The sequence below is a fragment of the Hyaena hyaena genome, unplaced genomic scaffold, assembly GCF_003009895.1.
Source record: "Hyaena hyaena isolate Hyena2069 unplaced genomic scaffold, ASM300989v1 scaffold_602, whole genome shotgun sequence".
NCBI classification, from domain to species: Eukaryota; Metazoa; Chordata; class Mammalia; order Carnivora; family Hyaenidae; genus Hyaena; species Hyaena hyaena.
In genome coordinates, this window is record NW_024081229.1 from 461,254 (window position 1) to 479,000 (window position 17,747).

The 17,747-nt window shown below is 36.7% G+C and overlaps 1 protein-coding gene across 1 annotated transcript in view; it reads left to right on the plus strand.

Moving 5' to 3' along the window:
• Positions 1 to 17,747, plus strand: part of RNF17 (ring finger protein 17) — a 121,627-nt gene that overhangs the window by 83,122 nt on the left and 20,758 nt on the right. The window contains exons 24-27 of the mRNA XM_039256942.1: positions 3,765 to 3,855; positions 5,272 to 5,387; positions 7,229 to 7,515; positions 8,925 to 9,088. Coding sequence (XP_039112873.1) covers positions 3,765 to 3,855; positions 5,272 to 5,387; positions 7,229 to 7,515; positions 8,925 to 9,088 — 658 coding nt within the window. The remainder of the gene's footprint in view (positions 1 to 3,764; positions 3,856 to 5,271; positions 5,388 to 7,228; positions 7,516 to 8,924; positions 9,089 to 17,747) is intronic.

Below are 17,747 nucleotides of genomic sequence, written 5' to 3' on the forward strand. Positions count from 1 at the left end.
CATGCCTTGGAAGAGTCTATGTTTCTAAGAATGTATTCATTTGTCCCAATTTTTGGTATATATTTATTCATAGCAGATTCCTACCAGACTTAGTATGGGTATATATTATCCTCAGATTTCTTTTTGAAAAATACAGAAGTGGCAGTTTCCTGTTGGTAGGACACATTTCTTCATTGATAAGTCTATGGAAATGAAGCTAATTCTTTGTAACAAGAATTACAGAATTTTAAAAAGAGGGATTAGGAGGTATAAACTTCCCTTTATAAAATAGTAAGTCATGGAGATGAAAAGTATGCACAGGGCATATAGTCAATAATGTTATGATAATGTTGTATGGTGACAAACAGGCCATGGTGAGAACTGAGTAAGGTATGGAATTATTGAATCAGTATATTGTACACTAGAAACTAACAGCATTGTATGTTAATTATACTTCAATAAAAATAAAAGATTTATAGAGTCTTAGGGTTGGAACTCAAAGATCTTAGAGGCATCATGACAGTAATTCTTTTTATACCAGCCCTAAAAAATGAACATTCAAGACCAGCTGACGTCATTACTGTGGAGCCTGTCTCTCCGAGGAGGTTGTTTCTTTATCGGACAGCTCCAGTGACTAGTATTTCTGTACTCTGTATTAAAATTGGCCTCCCCAATAGGATAACTTGTTCTTAGAGATCCCTTTCTGTTCTAATTGCTGGTGTAACGTTTATTTAATGTTCTTGAAGTGCTTATCAATAATAGTTTCCATAATCTGCCTATTTGCACAGAATATTTCTCTAATCTTACAGGTACCTTTTCCACTATCTGTGATTACTGAGAGTGACTATGGGACCATATCTATAAATTTGTTCTATAAATTGAAAGAATGTAATGCCCTGGAATGGAAATCTCAGGCCAACATACTAAAAATTCTTATCCTAAGGGCACCTGGGTGGCTCAGTCAGTTAAGTGTCTGACTTCGGCTCCGGTCATGATCTCATGGTTCATGAGTTTGAACCCCACATCAGTTGTGTTCTGTCAGCACAGAGTCTGCTTCAGATACTCTGTCCCCTCCCTCTCTTCCTCTCCCCTGTTGACACACAGTCTCTATCTCTCTCTAAAAGAAACATTTTTTAAAAATTAAAAGGGGTGCCTGGATGGCTCAGTCGGTTAAGTGACCGACTTTGGCTCAGGTCATGATCTCACAGTTTGTGTGTTTGAGCCCCGTGTCGGGCTCTGTGCTGACAGCTCAGAGCCTGGACCCTGCTTCGGATTCTGTGTCTCCCTCTCTCTGCGATCCTCCCCTGCTCACACTCTGTCTGTCTCTTGAAAATAAATAAACATTAAAAAAAAATTTTTAAAAAATCTTATCCTAGTTTTCAGTTCTACCCTGAACAGTTCAATCAGAGCAGTTGAACAGAATTCCATGAATCCTTTAATTGTATCCAATACTGTAGAGAATGTGTTCCTATACATACCTTCAATTATATCTTTTGAACTCAAATGGAATACCATTATTTCACAGGTCTAATAATAGCTAACCTTTAGCACTTCTGGACTCTCTATTAATTGTCTTACAGGCATTACTTTAGTTAATCCTCATAATAAACCTTAAAGCTATAGATAAGACATTTATAGATCAGAAAATTGAGTCTTCAAGAGGTTAATTTATTATCCGGGGTAATACATCTATTAACTTTTGAGCTAGGATTATAAACAAGGTCTGAATTCAGAATTGGAGCAAAGTGCCTGGGTAGCTTGGTTAAACACCTGACTCTTGGTTTTGGCTCAGGTCATGATCTCTCTTGTGAGATCAGGCCCGGAATCAGGCTCTATAGTGATAGTGGGGAGCCTGCTTGGGATTCTCTCTCCGGCTCTCTCTCTGTCACTCCTCTGCTGTAGGTAGGTAGGTAGGTAGGTAGGTAGGTAGGTAGATAGATAGATAGATAGATAGATAGATAGATAGATATTTAAAAAAAGAATTGGAGCTCTAATCACTATGATTTACTACCCTTCTGAGAAATCTTTTTCTTATTTTAGTAAAATCTAAAATCTACATAACATGTAATTTAGTGTACATTGCAGTTGTATTAAATACATTCACATGTTGTGTAACCTTTACCACTATCCATTTCCAGAGCCTTTTCATCTTTCCCAACTGAAACATTTTTTATGAATATTTATGAATACTGACCAAAGTTTTTTTAGTGTTATAAATACTTTCAAAGTTAGTATTTACAATATGTATATTCATAATAGATCATAGGAAAATCTTAATGTTAACACTGATTATTTTTAAATATTTATTTTGGGGAGATTGCATGCAGGGGATGGTCAGAGAGAAGGGGACTGAGAAGCCAGAGTGAGCTCTGCACTAACAGGCTGGCAGCAGTGAGCCCGACGCGGGGCGACCTGAGCCAAAGTCAGACACTCAGCCAACTGAGTCACCCACGTGCCCCTGTGAACACTGATTTTTATCTGAATACCATCATAATAAATTTTAAAAACCACAACTAATTCTAAGAGCCACTGATAATTTAATTCTTAATCTTAAGAACACCATTTGGACTTCTTAGTAAATACTGTAGCATATTTACTAAATCCTACTTGGTCAGACTACCTACACAGTTTGTTTTGTTCACTCATTAATGTGAAAATAACTAATAATAAAAGATTAGTTATTTATTTGGTGGTCAGCTCCATTTGAAACTCCAGATCTAGAAATCATGTATAGAGAGCCTTCAGAGCCTGCATTATGATACTTGTAACCTCTTTAGTGGTACTAGTTCTTTATTCTTTGAAGTGGATTTGATGGAAAGTCACTCAGTTTCAATTCCACAAACTAAAATAGATGATGAAATTGAATATTCTGCTTCTCATTGGCCTGTCAATATTTATTGAACTTTTTAAAAAATGTTTACAGATTTTGAGAGAGGGGATGCATGAGCGGGAGGAGGGCAGAGAGAGGAGGAGAGAAAGAATGCTCAGCACAGAACCTGACATGGGGCTTGATCTCATGATTATGAGTGAGACCATGGCCTGAGCCAAAATCAAGAGTTGGACACTATTCCTGAAATCATTATTATGCTATGTGTTAAGTAACTTGGATTTAAATTATAAGTAAGTAAATAAAGAGTCAGATGCTTAACCAGCTGAGCCATGCAGGCGTCCTTATTGAGCATTTTTACCATGAATATTAAAAATAAATTTTCTATAAATTATTGAGGCTGATATTCATGGATAGCAATTCATATCAGATTTAAATTCCAGAGAAAAAGCTTTAAAAAATGTTAGGGCAGTGAAATCATTATTGCAAAGGGATTGTCCTTTTTAAATTTCCATTAAATAATTTTGAAGTGACTTCTGTGTGCCAGGCACTATCCTAGGCCTTAGGGGTATGACGGTGGACACAACACATAATACATTATCAGTGCTCTCTCAGAGTTTTAGTCTAGTCAGCATGTCTGAAATGTACGTAATAGGTAAAAAAAAGAAAATACTTAAAACGTACCTTTTTAAGGGTTCTCAGTGTAGCTGCAGAACAGATATACATAAGTTAGCATATGATATGATCCCTAAGTAGAATAGAGAGGAGTGAGCAAAAGTCTATGAAAACAGAGAAGAAAATTGTGAAAATAACAGAAGCCATGTTTAAATTGATTTCGCACTACTTATATTGTTTGCTCATATATATAAGAATATATACATATAGTGGTTCTTTTATATTTCTGTATCTTGTGCTGTTTGTTCTAAAAATGAGTTGTCTTTTTTTGTGGCTATTTTAGACCAACTGGTGGGAGTGACAAGTGGACAGCTACAGCTTGCGACTGTCTTTCATTGTACCTGACTGGAGCTGTAGCAACTATCATCTTACAGGTGCGAGGTGGGCTAAACAGTTACAATAGATATGTCATGGATATTTCATTGTTGTTTTCTACAATTGTTGAGAAAATAACAGAAAACTATTTGGATTTTTTGACAGCCTTTTTTGGTCTTATTTCAGGTTATAACACCTGTTTGATATAGATATCCCATATATGATTATATGAATTAAAGCATTTCTAAAGTAATAACCTTGAGTCGATAATTTACATGTTAAAAAACATTATGCTAGAGAGCATTTCTTTTTTTTTTTTTTTACGTTTAATGTTTTTTTTTTTTGAGAGAGAGACAGAGAATGTGGGGAGGGAGGGGCAGAGAGAGAGAGGGAGATAGAGAATCTGAAGCAGGCTCCAGGCTCTAAGCTGTCAGCACAGAGCCCAGCATGGGGCTTGAACCCACAGACCTGAAAGATCATGACCTGAGCCAAAGTCGGATGCTTCACTGACTGAGCCACCCAGGTGCCCCACTAGAGAGCATTTGCTAGTCTTTATAAACTGAAGAGTTAGTCTTCTAGTGAAATCATATTGATTGTATGTAAAAGAATGGGTGTTTGTGTAAGTATGAGGTTTGAGAAGAGGGATATATTTTTTCAGAACTCTTAAAACTATTCTTTCTTTACTTTTAATCCAGTGGGATACCTTTTATTGTGTTGATGATTAGAATTTTCTTGGGTAATTTTTCCATGTTACTTTTTCTATGTGTACTTTCTCCATTTTCCTAATTCCATTTGAAGCAGAGTATATAGGCCTTGCAAGCACTTTCCTTCCTTTCCTTTGCGTGCGTGTGGACGCACAGAAACTCACACACACAGCACACCTGGGAAAATACATTTCAGCTCTATAATTTGCAAAGGGTTTAGGAGGATAGACAAATTCGTAACTTATGTTCCCTCAACCCATTCTGGGCTGGAAGAAAAGTTTTCATTCGGTCTCCCCTGACACATAGACCCACATTTCACCTTGACAGTGAGGTCTTCCTGGGGTCTCTGGGTGGCTCAGTCAGTTGAGCATCTGACTTTGACTCAGTTTTTGGGTTTGAACCCCACTTTGGGCTCTGCGCTGATGTTGCAGAACCTGCTTGGGATTCTCGGTCTCTCCTTCTCTCTCTCTGCCCCTCCTCCACTCATGCACACCTGCTCACTGTCTCTCTTTCTCAAAATAAATAAATAAACTTTAAAAAAAAGGTAAGATAGTGAGGTCTTCCTGACACATTTCACAAACCAACTGCCTGTCCCACTTGACTCTCTTCCATGTTATTTTCTCTCTGATACTGAGTCAGGTATCAAAATTACTTGGCTGGAAATTATTTTTCTGACTTGGATAAATGTGGAGAAAATGCCTGTGTGAAGTATGCTGTTTATAAGGTGTCCTTTAAGTATTTCATGTTAACTGTGCTCTTAAATCACTGCAGGAAAGCAATACAACATGGCCATTACCTGTGAAAATTTTCTGCAGAGATGAAAAAGGAGAACGTGTTGATGTTTCTAAATATTTGATTAAAAAGGGTTTGGCTTTGAGAGAAAGGAGGTATAGACTTTTTTTTTTTTTTTTTTACCTCAGTTTATAATTGAGGCTTCTTATTTGCCTGCGTAAATCCTTATACCTGTGTGCTTTCGTCTTGTTTGCTCCTAATGATTTATAAACTAATCTTGAGAAGCCAGCTCAGAATTAAGTTCATTCAGGATTGCTTATTTCTTTATTCAGGCTCATTAGCTCTTGCATATTTAAATCCCTACTGACATTTCTGCTTTTATGTTTTCCCTTTTGCTTTGGCATTTATACTCGAAACCAAAGGAAAAGAGAATTATATAGTGGGTACCATATCCTTGCCCTTTGCCATCATGTGCTTAGACAGAAATGTTTAAGCTTTATCTTGGAAATTGTGGTAAGTATACATGAACATGGGTTTATGTGAAACACAAATTGATAGCAGAAAAGTATTTGAACAATATTTAAATTTAGACCTTTCAGGTACTAAGTTTGTGGTTTAAGGTACAATTGGTCCAAAGGGCAAAGGATAAGAATGTTGCGATAGCCCTAGCTGCTGCTGTTTATTTCTTTTCTTCTAGATATAAGATATATTAGCATTGCAAACACATATTCCAAGTAGCCACTTTGTACCATACGTGGCCAGATGTCTTTTTTTATCTTGCATTATTACAGCTTACCTTATTTGGGTCAGGACCCTAGTCCTGATGGAATGGTAGGAGAATGAGAAATCGGAAATAAAATGGGATGTGAAGTAGTTAGGTAAGCATGGTAAATGCTGGCTTAACTGCCTAAGTATTGGCTTACAGCTAGACTCTGTGTAAAGACATCCTGCATGTGTCTCTTTTCACACTCGCTGGCTTTAGGCTAAAGCAACTCCTTGATAAAAGAAATGTTAAAGTGAAAAATCTTTTTTAAAAAATGTTTTTACTTATTTATTTCTGAAAGAGAGAGAGACACACACAGCGTGAGCACAGGAGGGTCAGAGAGAGAGGGAGAAACAGAATCCAAAGCAGGCTTCAGGCTCTGAGCTGTCAGCACAGAGCCTGATGCAGGGCTCAGACCCACGAACTGTGAGATCATAACCTGAGCCGAAGTCAGGTGCTTAACCTGCTGAGCCACCCAGGCGCCCCGATACTGCTAACATCTGCCACTGTGATGTTTCTTACTGCTTTTACAGTACTAAAACTATTAGACTTCTAAAGGCTGAAGACCAAGTGGGAACGATGTTAATTGAAGAATTACGTAGCTATCTCACAAGTGTTTATCTCCTTTTTTTTTAAAGAAGATATAAGAGTAGAAGAAACAAAAATATATAATTCTATGAAAATAATATTTCCTGTACGATTTTTTATACTAGGCTTACTTTTTTTTTTTTTAACTGGAAGGGAATGACAGGAAGTAAAACAATTGAGGTATAGCTTATTACCACTGACACTATCTCAGTAGTACTGCATTGTGTTTTTAAGGAACTTATTATTTGTATTATTTTGATAGAATGTGTATATATTCTATCTGTGGACTAAGTTAGAATCAATCTGAAGATGTTGTATTTCCCTTTAAGATCTAGTTAATTGTATAATACTTGTGATATACTTATGAGATTTTAAGACAAAATAACATGTAAATATGACATAGTAATTTAAAATGTTTAAGTGAAATTCTATATTTTTTCTCAAGCTCATTTATAATTTAAAATAATTTTTATTATAATTTAAATTATGCTCATTTTTATGTAACAAGTTAGACTAATATATCCTAGACGAGAGCAAATATTTTCTTTAAATTTCCACTATATTTGAAGGACTCTCTTTACATTGTTTTCCAGAGAATATTTTTATGTGCTCATGTTTAGATATATTATTTTTTGGATGTTACAGAAATAAAAAATTAAATAACAGCTATTCATCTGAGAAGTCTCTGGAAATACCCCCAGAAGAAGAAGATTCAATGGTTATGAAGTGTATTAAGACTGACTTTGACCCTGACAAAAAAACTGCTGATGTTATCAATGAACACAAGGTATCTGAATTTAAGCAGAAAATTCCAGAACCAAGAACCACTGGATGCTATAAACCACCAACTATTCCTAACATGAAAGTATTTGAAGCAACAGTCAGCTGCATTGGCGATGATGGAACTATATTTGTAGTACCTAAATTGTCAGGTAATATTTTTTTTAAGTTATGGAGGATTAATCACTAATAGTAGCTAGCAGCCCAGTTCTGTATAAAGTAGACACAGATTGAAATACCTTGGGCAATATTTAACTCATTTTCACAGGTTTGTTGTGAAAATAACTCATGCAAAGTGCTTTTCACATAAAATGATTTGTTGAGACTCTGGGGAGAGATACTGGACCTAAGATAAACATGGGGGTGGTCCAAGTTTGTAAGACCTGGCACTTACGCACTTTGGAGGCTTTCGAAGAAAAAAGAATACAAAAGTTTTTATTCATTTAGAATAGGAAAGAAATCATGACAAATGACTGGAGACTGAGAGCCTTTTGAGATGATTCAAATCCTGTCTGTGATCTCCTTAGGGTTGTGTACAAACATTTCCTCACTCCACCCTGGGTACATCCAGCGTACTTTATAACTTTATAACTTTATATATACTTTTATGTGAGTACTTTATAACTCACAGCAGCTCTAGCACTCACGGTATTTAAGTTTCATTGGCTCCATGGTAAGTTTCCACCTATGGACAGGGGTGTGATGACTATGAATTTCTTGAAATTTTTGTCTCATTTGATGACCTCCTAAATGCTGGTTGTTGTTGTCATTTTTAATTCAAACACAAAACAAATCAGGGCAATTGACTAATCTAGAAGTGAATAGTCATAGCTAAAGCTGGTTGAGTGTTATGTTGTCAGGCAATGTGCTGGTTGTTATATATGGAATCCTTCACAATACTTATTCGGCAGACAGGCTCTGTGACACCAGGTTTACGGGTGAGTCCCCCGCAGTACTGATCATGGAGACAGGCTCTGTGGTACCAGGTTCATAGATTCAACTGGGGTATGGAGGTAAACAACTCAGGATCACACAACTCAAGTGGTAGAACTGATGTGGCAACTTCCCCATACTTTGCCCTCAGTGCTATCAGTATGGGAATATGTATTTACTGTGGAAATGGTGAGCTATTTAGCAGTAAATATCAACATTAATAATGCAATTTTATGTTCAAGCACTATGCAGTACCTATCTAAGCATCAAGTAACACCTGACTTGTGTTCTATTTTACTTAAGTATGATGGTAAAATGACATTATCTTAACATGTTGGGTCTTTTATATGTGGCTATCCGTTATGTGTTTAGAGCTTTTAACCATGCTTTATTACCAAAATAATGCTTGCCTTTATGACCAGAGATCATGTAAATAATTATTTACATGCTATTAGTTCTATGTTTTGAAACATACAGAAGCTACTGAAGGAGTTAGATTTTTATTAAAGCTCTATTAACTCCTTATAGTGTTACCCAGGTGATGAATTATTAAAGGTGTTAATCATTTCATATTGAAAATGGTAGGAAATTCTTCCTAAATGCTTTGTATTTTTAATAATTTCTTCAGAATTTGAGCTAATAAAAATGATGAATGAAATTCAAAGTAATTTAAAATGCCTTGGCCTTTTGGAGCCTTATTTCTGGAAGAAGGGAGAAGCCTGTGCAGTAAGAGGATCAGACACTATGTGGTATCGAGGCAAGGTGATGGAAGTTGTTGGCGGCACTATTAAGGTGAGTCGGATACACTTCTGTGACTACTTTACAGCTAAATGTTATAATGGTAAGTGGTCTTTAGAGTCTACATACATGAAAGTTTGATTAAAACATGTATTAATGAGTTCAGTGTTCTAGGAAGACCAGATACATTACACATTTATTTGTAATAAGAATTTTTATTTTTTTTTTTATTTTTTTTTTTTTATGTTTTATTTATTTCTAGGAGAGAGAGAGAGAGACAGCATGAGCAGGGGAGGGTCAGAGAGAGAGGGAGTCACAGACTGAAACAGGCTCCAGGCTCTGAGCTGGAAGTCAGCACAGAGCCCGACGCGGGGCTCGAACCCACGAACCGCGAGATCATGACCTAAGCGAAAGTCGGACGCTCAACCGACTAAGCCACCCAGGCGCCCCTGTAATAAGAATTTTTATTACAATTCTGGGTGAGTCACCTGGGTGAGTCAGTAGAGTCTGTGACTCTCAATCTTGGGGTCATAAGTTTAAGCACCCGGTTGGGTGTAGAGAGAACTTAAAAATAAATAGGGGTCTGGGTGGCTCAGTTTTTTAAGCCTCTGACTCTCGATTATGGCTTGGGTCATGATTTCATGATTTGTGAGATCAAGCCCTGCAGCAGGCTGTGTGCTGACAGCATGGAGCCTGTTTGGGATTCTCTCTTTGCCTTCTCCCCACTTGTGCACACACAGATGCATGTGCTCTCTCAAAAATAAATGAATGAATAAGAATTTTTATTTCCAAGAACATTTATTAACTTGAATATTTCCAGGTAGGGATTTGGCCTCTGGTACCTTAATGGTACCACTTATTTGTAATTGGCAGCCCTATTTGTACACAAACAAGCAAGGCAACTTGCTTTCCAATAGGTTAGATATTTCCTTAGCAAATTTGTTTATAGCCCAGCTAGTTTACTCTTTCACAGTAACAGTTTATCTTTCCAGAATACTGAAATAGTACTTGAGTTTAATGCAGAATCTTCAGAGAATTGCATATTTTGAAAAACTGTAGTTTTAAGAGGGGAGGAAAAATAAAAGTCTTTTATTTCTACTTGCACAAGAATTTTATTATATATTTGATGTCGATACCTAGCAATTACATAGCACTTCAGGTTTTTAAGCTTCTTTCACATACGTGCATTCATATTTTATAATTTGTTTCCAACTATCATAGAGTAGATTATTCCCATTTTACTAATAAGAGAATTAAAATTGAGATCCAGGGACATGCCCAAGGTCACCATATCAGGGGTAGTGATGCTGGAATTCATATCTATGTATCTGATTTCTGAATTTCTAATCTGAGTCATGTGCTTTTTCTGCTGGACTACAAGCTTTAAATCATTTTAATAAAAGTAAAATGGTTTCAAATTTTCAGTATTTAAGCATATGGATACTTCAAGATTCATGTTGATATGCAAATAAGGTCATTTTCACATACATTTGAATTGTTAAGGAAACCCCTTTTCTTTTTTAATATAAAAGTAAACTAAAATTCAGGGCACCTGGGTGGCTCAGTTGGTTAAGCGTCCAGCTTGGACTCAGGTCATGATCTCATGGTTTGTGAGTTCAATCCCCGCATCAGGCTCTGTGCTGACAGCTCAGAGCCTGGAGCCTGCTTGGGATTCTGTGTCTCCCTCTCTCTCTGACCCTCCCCTGCTGATGCTCACTCACTTGCTCGCTCTCTCTCCCCTCCCCCCACTCCCTCAGAAATAAAATTTTTAGAAAAGTAAACTAAAATTCAATTTTCTTATCATAACTCATGAACTTTATGTATATGGAATCTTAATAGGATGGTGGTGAACGTTGATTTTTCTCACACGAAGATCTCTGTTTTAAAATTTTATTATACTTTGATATTTTAATAATTACTTTTTATTTTTTCTTAAGGTCATTTTACATTTCAGGGGTTGTAAGTTTGAGCCCTGAATTGGGTGTAGAGATTACTTAAAATCTTAAAAACACAGAAGTATTAACCTGTACTCACCCTAACTACCTGTAATGTACTCAGATACCTTTTACTCAGTTCTATTTCACTTTTTAAAATGCTGATTGCCAAACCAGTCTTAAATAGTGATATGTTAATTTCATTACATTGGGACAAAAGAAATCACTTAACTGACATTCCTTATTAGTAACTTTAGAAGTTGAATTGTCAAAAATAAAGCATTTCGAAAACAGGTTGTTACTGAGGACTAATGGGGAGAGGGGAGATGGGCATGGAGGAGGGCACTTGTGGGGATGAGCACTGGGTGTTATATGGAAACCAACTTGACAATAAACTATTTGTAAAAAAAAAAAAAAAAAAGAAAAAAGAAAAGAAAACAGGTTGTTGAGGACGTCTGGGTCTGGACGCATGAGTAAGGAGCTTGGAAGTTGCCACATCATTCTAACAAGTAAAAAGCTCAGCACTCTGAAAAGTCAACAGCTCTTGTTGGATTCATACCAGAAGGAGTATACAGGGTAAACCACTGTCCCCCAAAGTCAGGAAATACAGCGAGTCACAGCTCATAGGAGCAGGTACTCACAACTGGAACTGGAATTGAGGTATTGCCGGAGATGACTCAATGTGGACAACTCTGAAAGCTAAAAACTTGACACACCCAGTCGTAGGAAGGCTCCCCACAGTTCCATGGCATGTGCCCTTAGGAGCTTGACCTGATTCACAGAATAAATATCAGAGAAAAATACCCTCATACTTCTCCTCAAAGGAGCCTTTGAAATATGTGAAACCATACTGGTTTATTGTAACAAGGCCTGCCCTCAGGAAAACTAGTTAACCAGGGCCTATGCAGCTAGGATGTTACCAGCCTAACTGGCCTAGGGGAAAAGAAAGTACCCAATTCCAGTTAACTGAATATGGAAGAAAGGATATACCCAACTCCAACCCACTTTATCCATCCTCTCCCATCCCTAAAGGAGGAGAAGTACAAAACTGAGAAACACGAAGTTTACAGTCTAGAGTCATATGCTCACTAAAAGGCTGAGACCTAAATATAGGGCTGTGGAATGCTTCCCTCCCTTCACATTTTACTAACACATTACTGAAGGCTTAGTTATAGTAGTTCCCTTTACACATTACATCATATCCACATTGAGAAAAAAGTTACAGTGGTTCCTGGGTGGTTCAGTCAGTTAAGAGCCGACTCTTGATTTTGGCTTGAGTCATGATCTCACAGATCAAGTCCCTTGTTGGGCTCTGTGCTGACAGTGTGGAGCCTACTTGTGGAGATTCTCTCTCCCTGCCCCACCCCCACCCACCCCCCACTCTCTCTCTCAAATAAACTTTAAAAAATTATAGTAAAAAAAGTATGGCATTGGCATGAAAACAGACACAGTGGAAGAGAATAGAAAGCCCAGAAATAAACCCATGCTTATGTGGTCAATTAATTTATGGTAAAGGAACCAAGAATAAAGTGGGAACCAAGTGGGAAAAAGACACTCCCTTCAATAAATGATGTTGAGAAAACTGTACAACAACATGGAAAAGAGTGAAACTGGATTTTATCATATGCTATACACAAAACTTAACTCAAAATGCATCAAAGATTTGAAGTAAAGACCTGAAACCATAAAACTCTTAGAAGAAAACACAAGCAATAACTCCTTGATGATGAGTCTTGGTGATTTTTTTTTTTTCTAGGGGAGAGAGAGAGAGACAGCGAGACACTGAGACAGCGTGAGCAGGGGAGGGTCAGAGAGAGGGAGTCACAGACTCTGAAACAGGCTCCAGGCTCTGAGCTGGCAGTCAGCACAGAGCCCGACGCAGGGCTTGAACCCACAAACCGCAAGATGATGACCTAAGCGAAAGTCGGACGCTTAACCGACTAAGCCACCCAGGCGCCCCACGTCTTGGTGATTTTTGAATACACCAAAAGCAAAGGCTACCAAAGCAAAAATAAACACCTGGGAGTACATCAAACTAAAAAATTTTCCACAGCAAAGGAAACCATCAGTAAAATTAAAAGGCAACTTGTGAAATGGGAAAAAAATTGCATCATGTATCTGATAAGGCACTAATATTTAAAATATATAAAGAACCCATACAACTCAATAGCAAAACACAGTCTGATTATAAAATGGGTAGAGGATCTGAATAGACATGTTTCCAAAGAAGACATACAGATGACCAGCATGTACATGAAAATGTGCTCAAAGTCACTAATCTTTAGGGAAATGCACATCAAAGCCAAAATGTCACTTCATACTTGTTCGAAGGACTTACTGAAAGGTCGAGAAATAACAAGTGTTGGTGAGAATGTGGACAGAAGAGAATCCTTGTGCACTGGGAATGTAAATTGGTGCAACCACTACGGAAACAGTATGAAGGTTCCTCAAAAAATTAAAACAGAACTATCCTATACAGAAAGTCCACTTCTGGGTATTTATCTGAAGGAAATGAAAACACTCAAAGATATATGCACCCCCATGTCCATTGCAGCATTATTTACAACAGCCAAGATATGGAAGCAGCCTAAGTGTCTTTTGATGGGTGTATGGATGAACAAAATGGGGTACATATACATATATATATATGTCACAAAAAAAGAAGGAAAACTTACCATTTGCAACAATATAGACCTTGACATTCTGCAAAGTGAAATAAGTCAGAGAAGGACAAATACCACATGATCTCACTTATTTGTGGAATATAAAAAAAAACACCATCAGCATCAAAAAATACTAAGCTCATTGATGCAGAGAACAGATTGGTGGTTGCAAGAAATGAAAGGGGGTGTGTGCAAAATGGGTGAAGGGATCAACAAGCACAAACATCCAGCTATAAAATAAATCTTGGAGATGTAGTGTACAGCATGGTGACTATAGTTAATAATACTATATTGTATATTTGAACATTACGAAGAGTAAATCTTAAAGTTTTCCTCTCAAAATAATTTATGTATGACAATGGCTATTAATTACATTTATTGTGGTAATCATTTGACATTATATACAAATACCAAGTCATTATTCGTATACCTGAAACTAATATAATGCTACACGTCAATTAAAATAAATTTTAACTTTTAAAGAGAGAAAAATTGGAAGTCCCATTAAATGGTAAAAAACACAACTGGAAGAGACAGAGACACATCAGAAACAAGACATGACAGAGATGTTGGAATTATCTGAGAATTTAAAACAACTGTGATTGGGGCGCCTGGGTGGCTCAGTCGGTTAAGCGTCCGACTTCAGCTCAGGTCATGATCTCATGGTCCGTGGGATCAGGCCCCATGTAGGGCTCTGTGCTGACAGCTCAGAGCCTGGAGCCTGCTTCAGATTCTGTATCTCCCTCTCTCTCTGATCCTCCCCTGCTCACGCTGCCTCTCTCTCTCTCAGAAATAAATAAAAATATTAAAAATCTAAAAAAAAATTTAAAACAACTGTGATTAATGTGATAAGGACTCTCGTGGATAAAGTAGACCGTGTGCAGAAACATGGATAGTAAAAGTAAAATACTAAGACAAAAAAAATATATATATAAACAAAAATGAATGCATTTGATGGGCTTATTAGTAGACTGGAAAGATTATATCAATAGAGACCTCCAAAACTGAAAAGTAAGAGAAAAAAGACAAAAAAAAAAAAAAAAAAAACAACCCATAGACTGTAGGACAACTACAGAATGGATAGCATATGGATAATGTGCATACCAGTAGAAGAGAGAAAGGATTGAAAGAAGTATTTAAAACAATTATGACTGAGAATTTCCCCCAAAGTAATGTCAGACACTCAACTACAGTTCCAGGAGCTAAGAGAACACTAGCCAGGATAAATGCAAAAACAAAAACAAATTTTAAAAACTATACCTGGGCATATCATTTGGATTTACAGAAAATTGAAGTTAAAAAATCCTGAGATAAGCCAAAGCATTGAAGCACCTCACCTATAGAGGAACAAAGATAAGAATTCAATCCAGGGGTACCTGGGTGGCTCATTCAGTTAAGCATCTGACTCTTGATTTCGGTTCAGGTCATGATCTCATGGTTCATGAGATTTAGTCCCACGTTGGGCTCTGTACTCACAATGCAGACCTGCTTGGGATCCTCTATCCCTCTTTTTCTGCCCCTCCCCTGCTCGCTCTTGCGCGCGCGCGCTCTCTCTCTCTCTCTCAAAATAAATAAACTGTAAAAAAATTAAATAAGAATTACATCCAATTTCTCCTCAGAAGCCATACAAACAATAAGAAAGTGGAATATTTAAAATTCCATATTTTTTCCATAAAATATTTAAAGTGAAATATTTAAAATCTTAAGAAAAACACCTCACCAACCTGTGAAATTATCCTTCAAAACACTGAATAAGATACAAACACTTTTGCAGAGAAACAAAAATTGAACTTTTTGCTAGTAGACCTGCCTTGCAAGAAATATTAAATGTTTTAGGGGTGCCTGGGTGGCTTAGTTTGTTTAAGCATCTGACTTTGACTCCAGCCATGATCTCACAGTTTGTGGGTTCAAGCCCCACATTGGGCTCTGTGCTGACAGCTGAGAGCATGGAGCCTGTTTTGGATTCTGTGCCTTCCTCTCTCTCTGTCCCTCCCCCCACTCATTCTCTGTTTCTCTGTCTCTTTCAAAAATGAATAAAAGTTTAAAAATTTTTTTAATTCTTTAAAGAGAAGGAAAATGATAAAGGTCAGAAACCCAGATCTGCATAAAGAGAACTGAAGAAGGAATAAGTGGAGATAAAATAAAACTTGTTTTCTTAATTGATGTAGCATAATAGTTCATAGTAATAATAGCAACAGTGTGTTTACTATATGTGCTTACATGAATATACAGTATGCAGATTACACATACTTAAATATAAGTGAAATGAATGACCATAGAACAAAGAATGGAAAAAGGGAATTAGGATTGGTTTGTTATCCTAAGGTACTCATGATACCTGCAAAGTGGTAAAATGTTACTTGAAAGTAGACTTGGATTCTGTGTAAATGTTTAATAATAATGATGATAATAAGTATTATAGAGAACTGAATGGAAACTACTAAAAAATGCTCCCCCCCCTTTTTTTTTTAAGTAGGCTCATGCCCAGCATGGAGCCCAGTGCAGGGCTTGAACTCAGAACCATGAGATCAAGACCTGAGCTGAGGTCAAGAGTCAGATGCTTAACTGAGCCACCCAAGTGCCCCTAAAAAGTGCTTTTAGAAAAGTATAACTGATATGCTAAGAAGAAAATGCAATTATATAAAATGCTCATTTAAAACCATAAGAGGGAGAAAAATAGTGAAAAACAAGAACAAAGACAAGCAACAAATGGAAAATAATAACATGTACTAATTAACTGTATGTGTCTACAAGAAACCCACTTTATGTACAAGACACATAGATTAAAAGTGAGTGGATAGAGAAAAATATTGTGTGCCAATACTCATCAGAAGAAGCAGGAGTAGACTTTCAGAGTAGACTTCAAAGCAGGAAAGTTATCACCGATAAAGAAGGGTGTTACATAATGACAGAGGGGTCAGTTCTCCAAGAAGACATTACAGTTCCTGATGTGTATGTGCATAACAGCAGAGTAAATCTGCATCAGGCAGGTACTAATAGAATTTCAAGGAGAAATAGTTGTACCCATTATCATAGTTGTGGACTTCAACACTATCAGAAACGGACGGATCCATCAAGCAAAGAAGCAGTAAGGACATAGTTGAACTCAAAAATACCATCAATCAACTGGATATAATTGACGTCTCTGGACTAATTCATCAGCAACAGAATATGTACAAGATCTATCTATAGAAGGGAAACTACAAAACTCTGATGAACAAAATCAAAGAACAAAATGGAGGTGTATTCTAGTTCATGAATAGGAAGACTCAGTATTGTTAAAATGTCAGTTTTTCCCAACTTGATTTTTGATGCAATACAATCCCAGTCAAAATCCCCACAAGTTATTTTGGGGATATCAACAAATTGATTTTAAAGTTTATAGGAAGAGGCAAAAGACCCAGAATAGCCAACACAAATTAAAAGAGAAGAACAAAATCAGAGGTCTGATGCTACCTTACTTCAAGACTTCACTATAAAGTTCAGTAATTGATACATTGTAGTATTAGCAAAAAATAAAAATAAATAAATGGAAAAATGGAACAAAATAGAGAGCCTAGAAATAGACTCACATAAATATAGTCAATTGATCTTTGATAAAAGAGCAAAGGCAAAACAAGCAAAGATGGTCTCTTGAGTTAATGCTACAGGAGCAAGTGAGCATCCACTTACAGAAAAATGGATCTGCACACAGACTTTCACCCTCTTCAAAAAAAATTTAACTCAAAATGGATCACAGACCTAAATGTAAAACACGAAACTATAAAACTCCCAGAAGATGGTAATGACTTGGGGATGGTAATGACTTTAGATATAGCACCAAAGACATGACTCATGAAAGAAATAAGAATAAACTAGACTTCATTTAAATTAAAAACTTCCCCTCTGTGAAAGCCAATGTCAAAAGAATGAGAAGCCACACACTGGGAGAAAATATTTTCAAAAGGCACATCTGATAAAGGACTATTATCCAAAATGTACAAAGAACTCTCAAAATCCAACAAGAAGACAAACCAGTATACTCCAGTGTTTCAGAAATACTTAGAAAAACAAAACAAAATTAAATTATCTTCACAAAGAAATTCTCAAGGAATCTGTAAATCTAATAAGACTCAG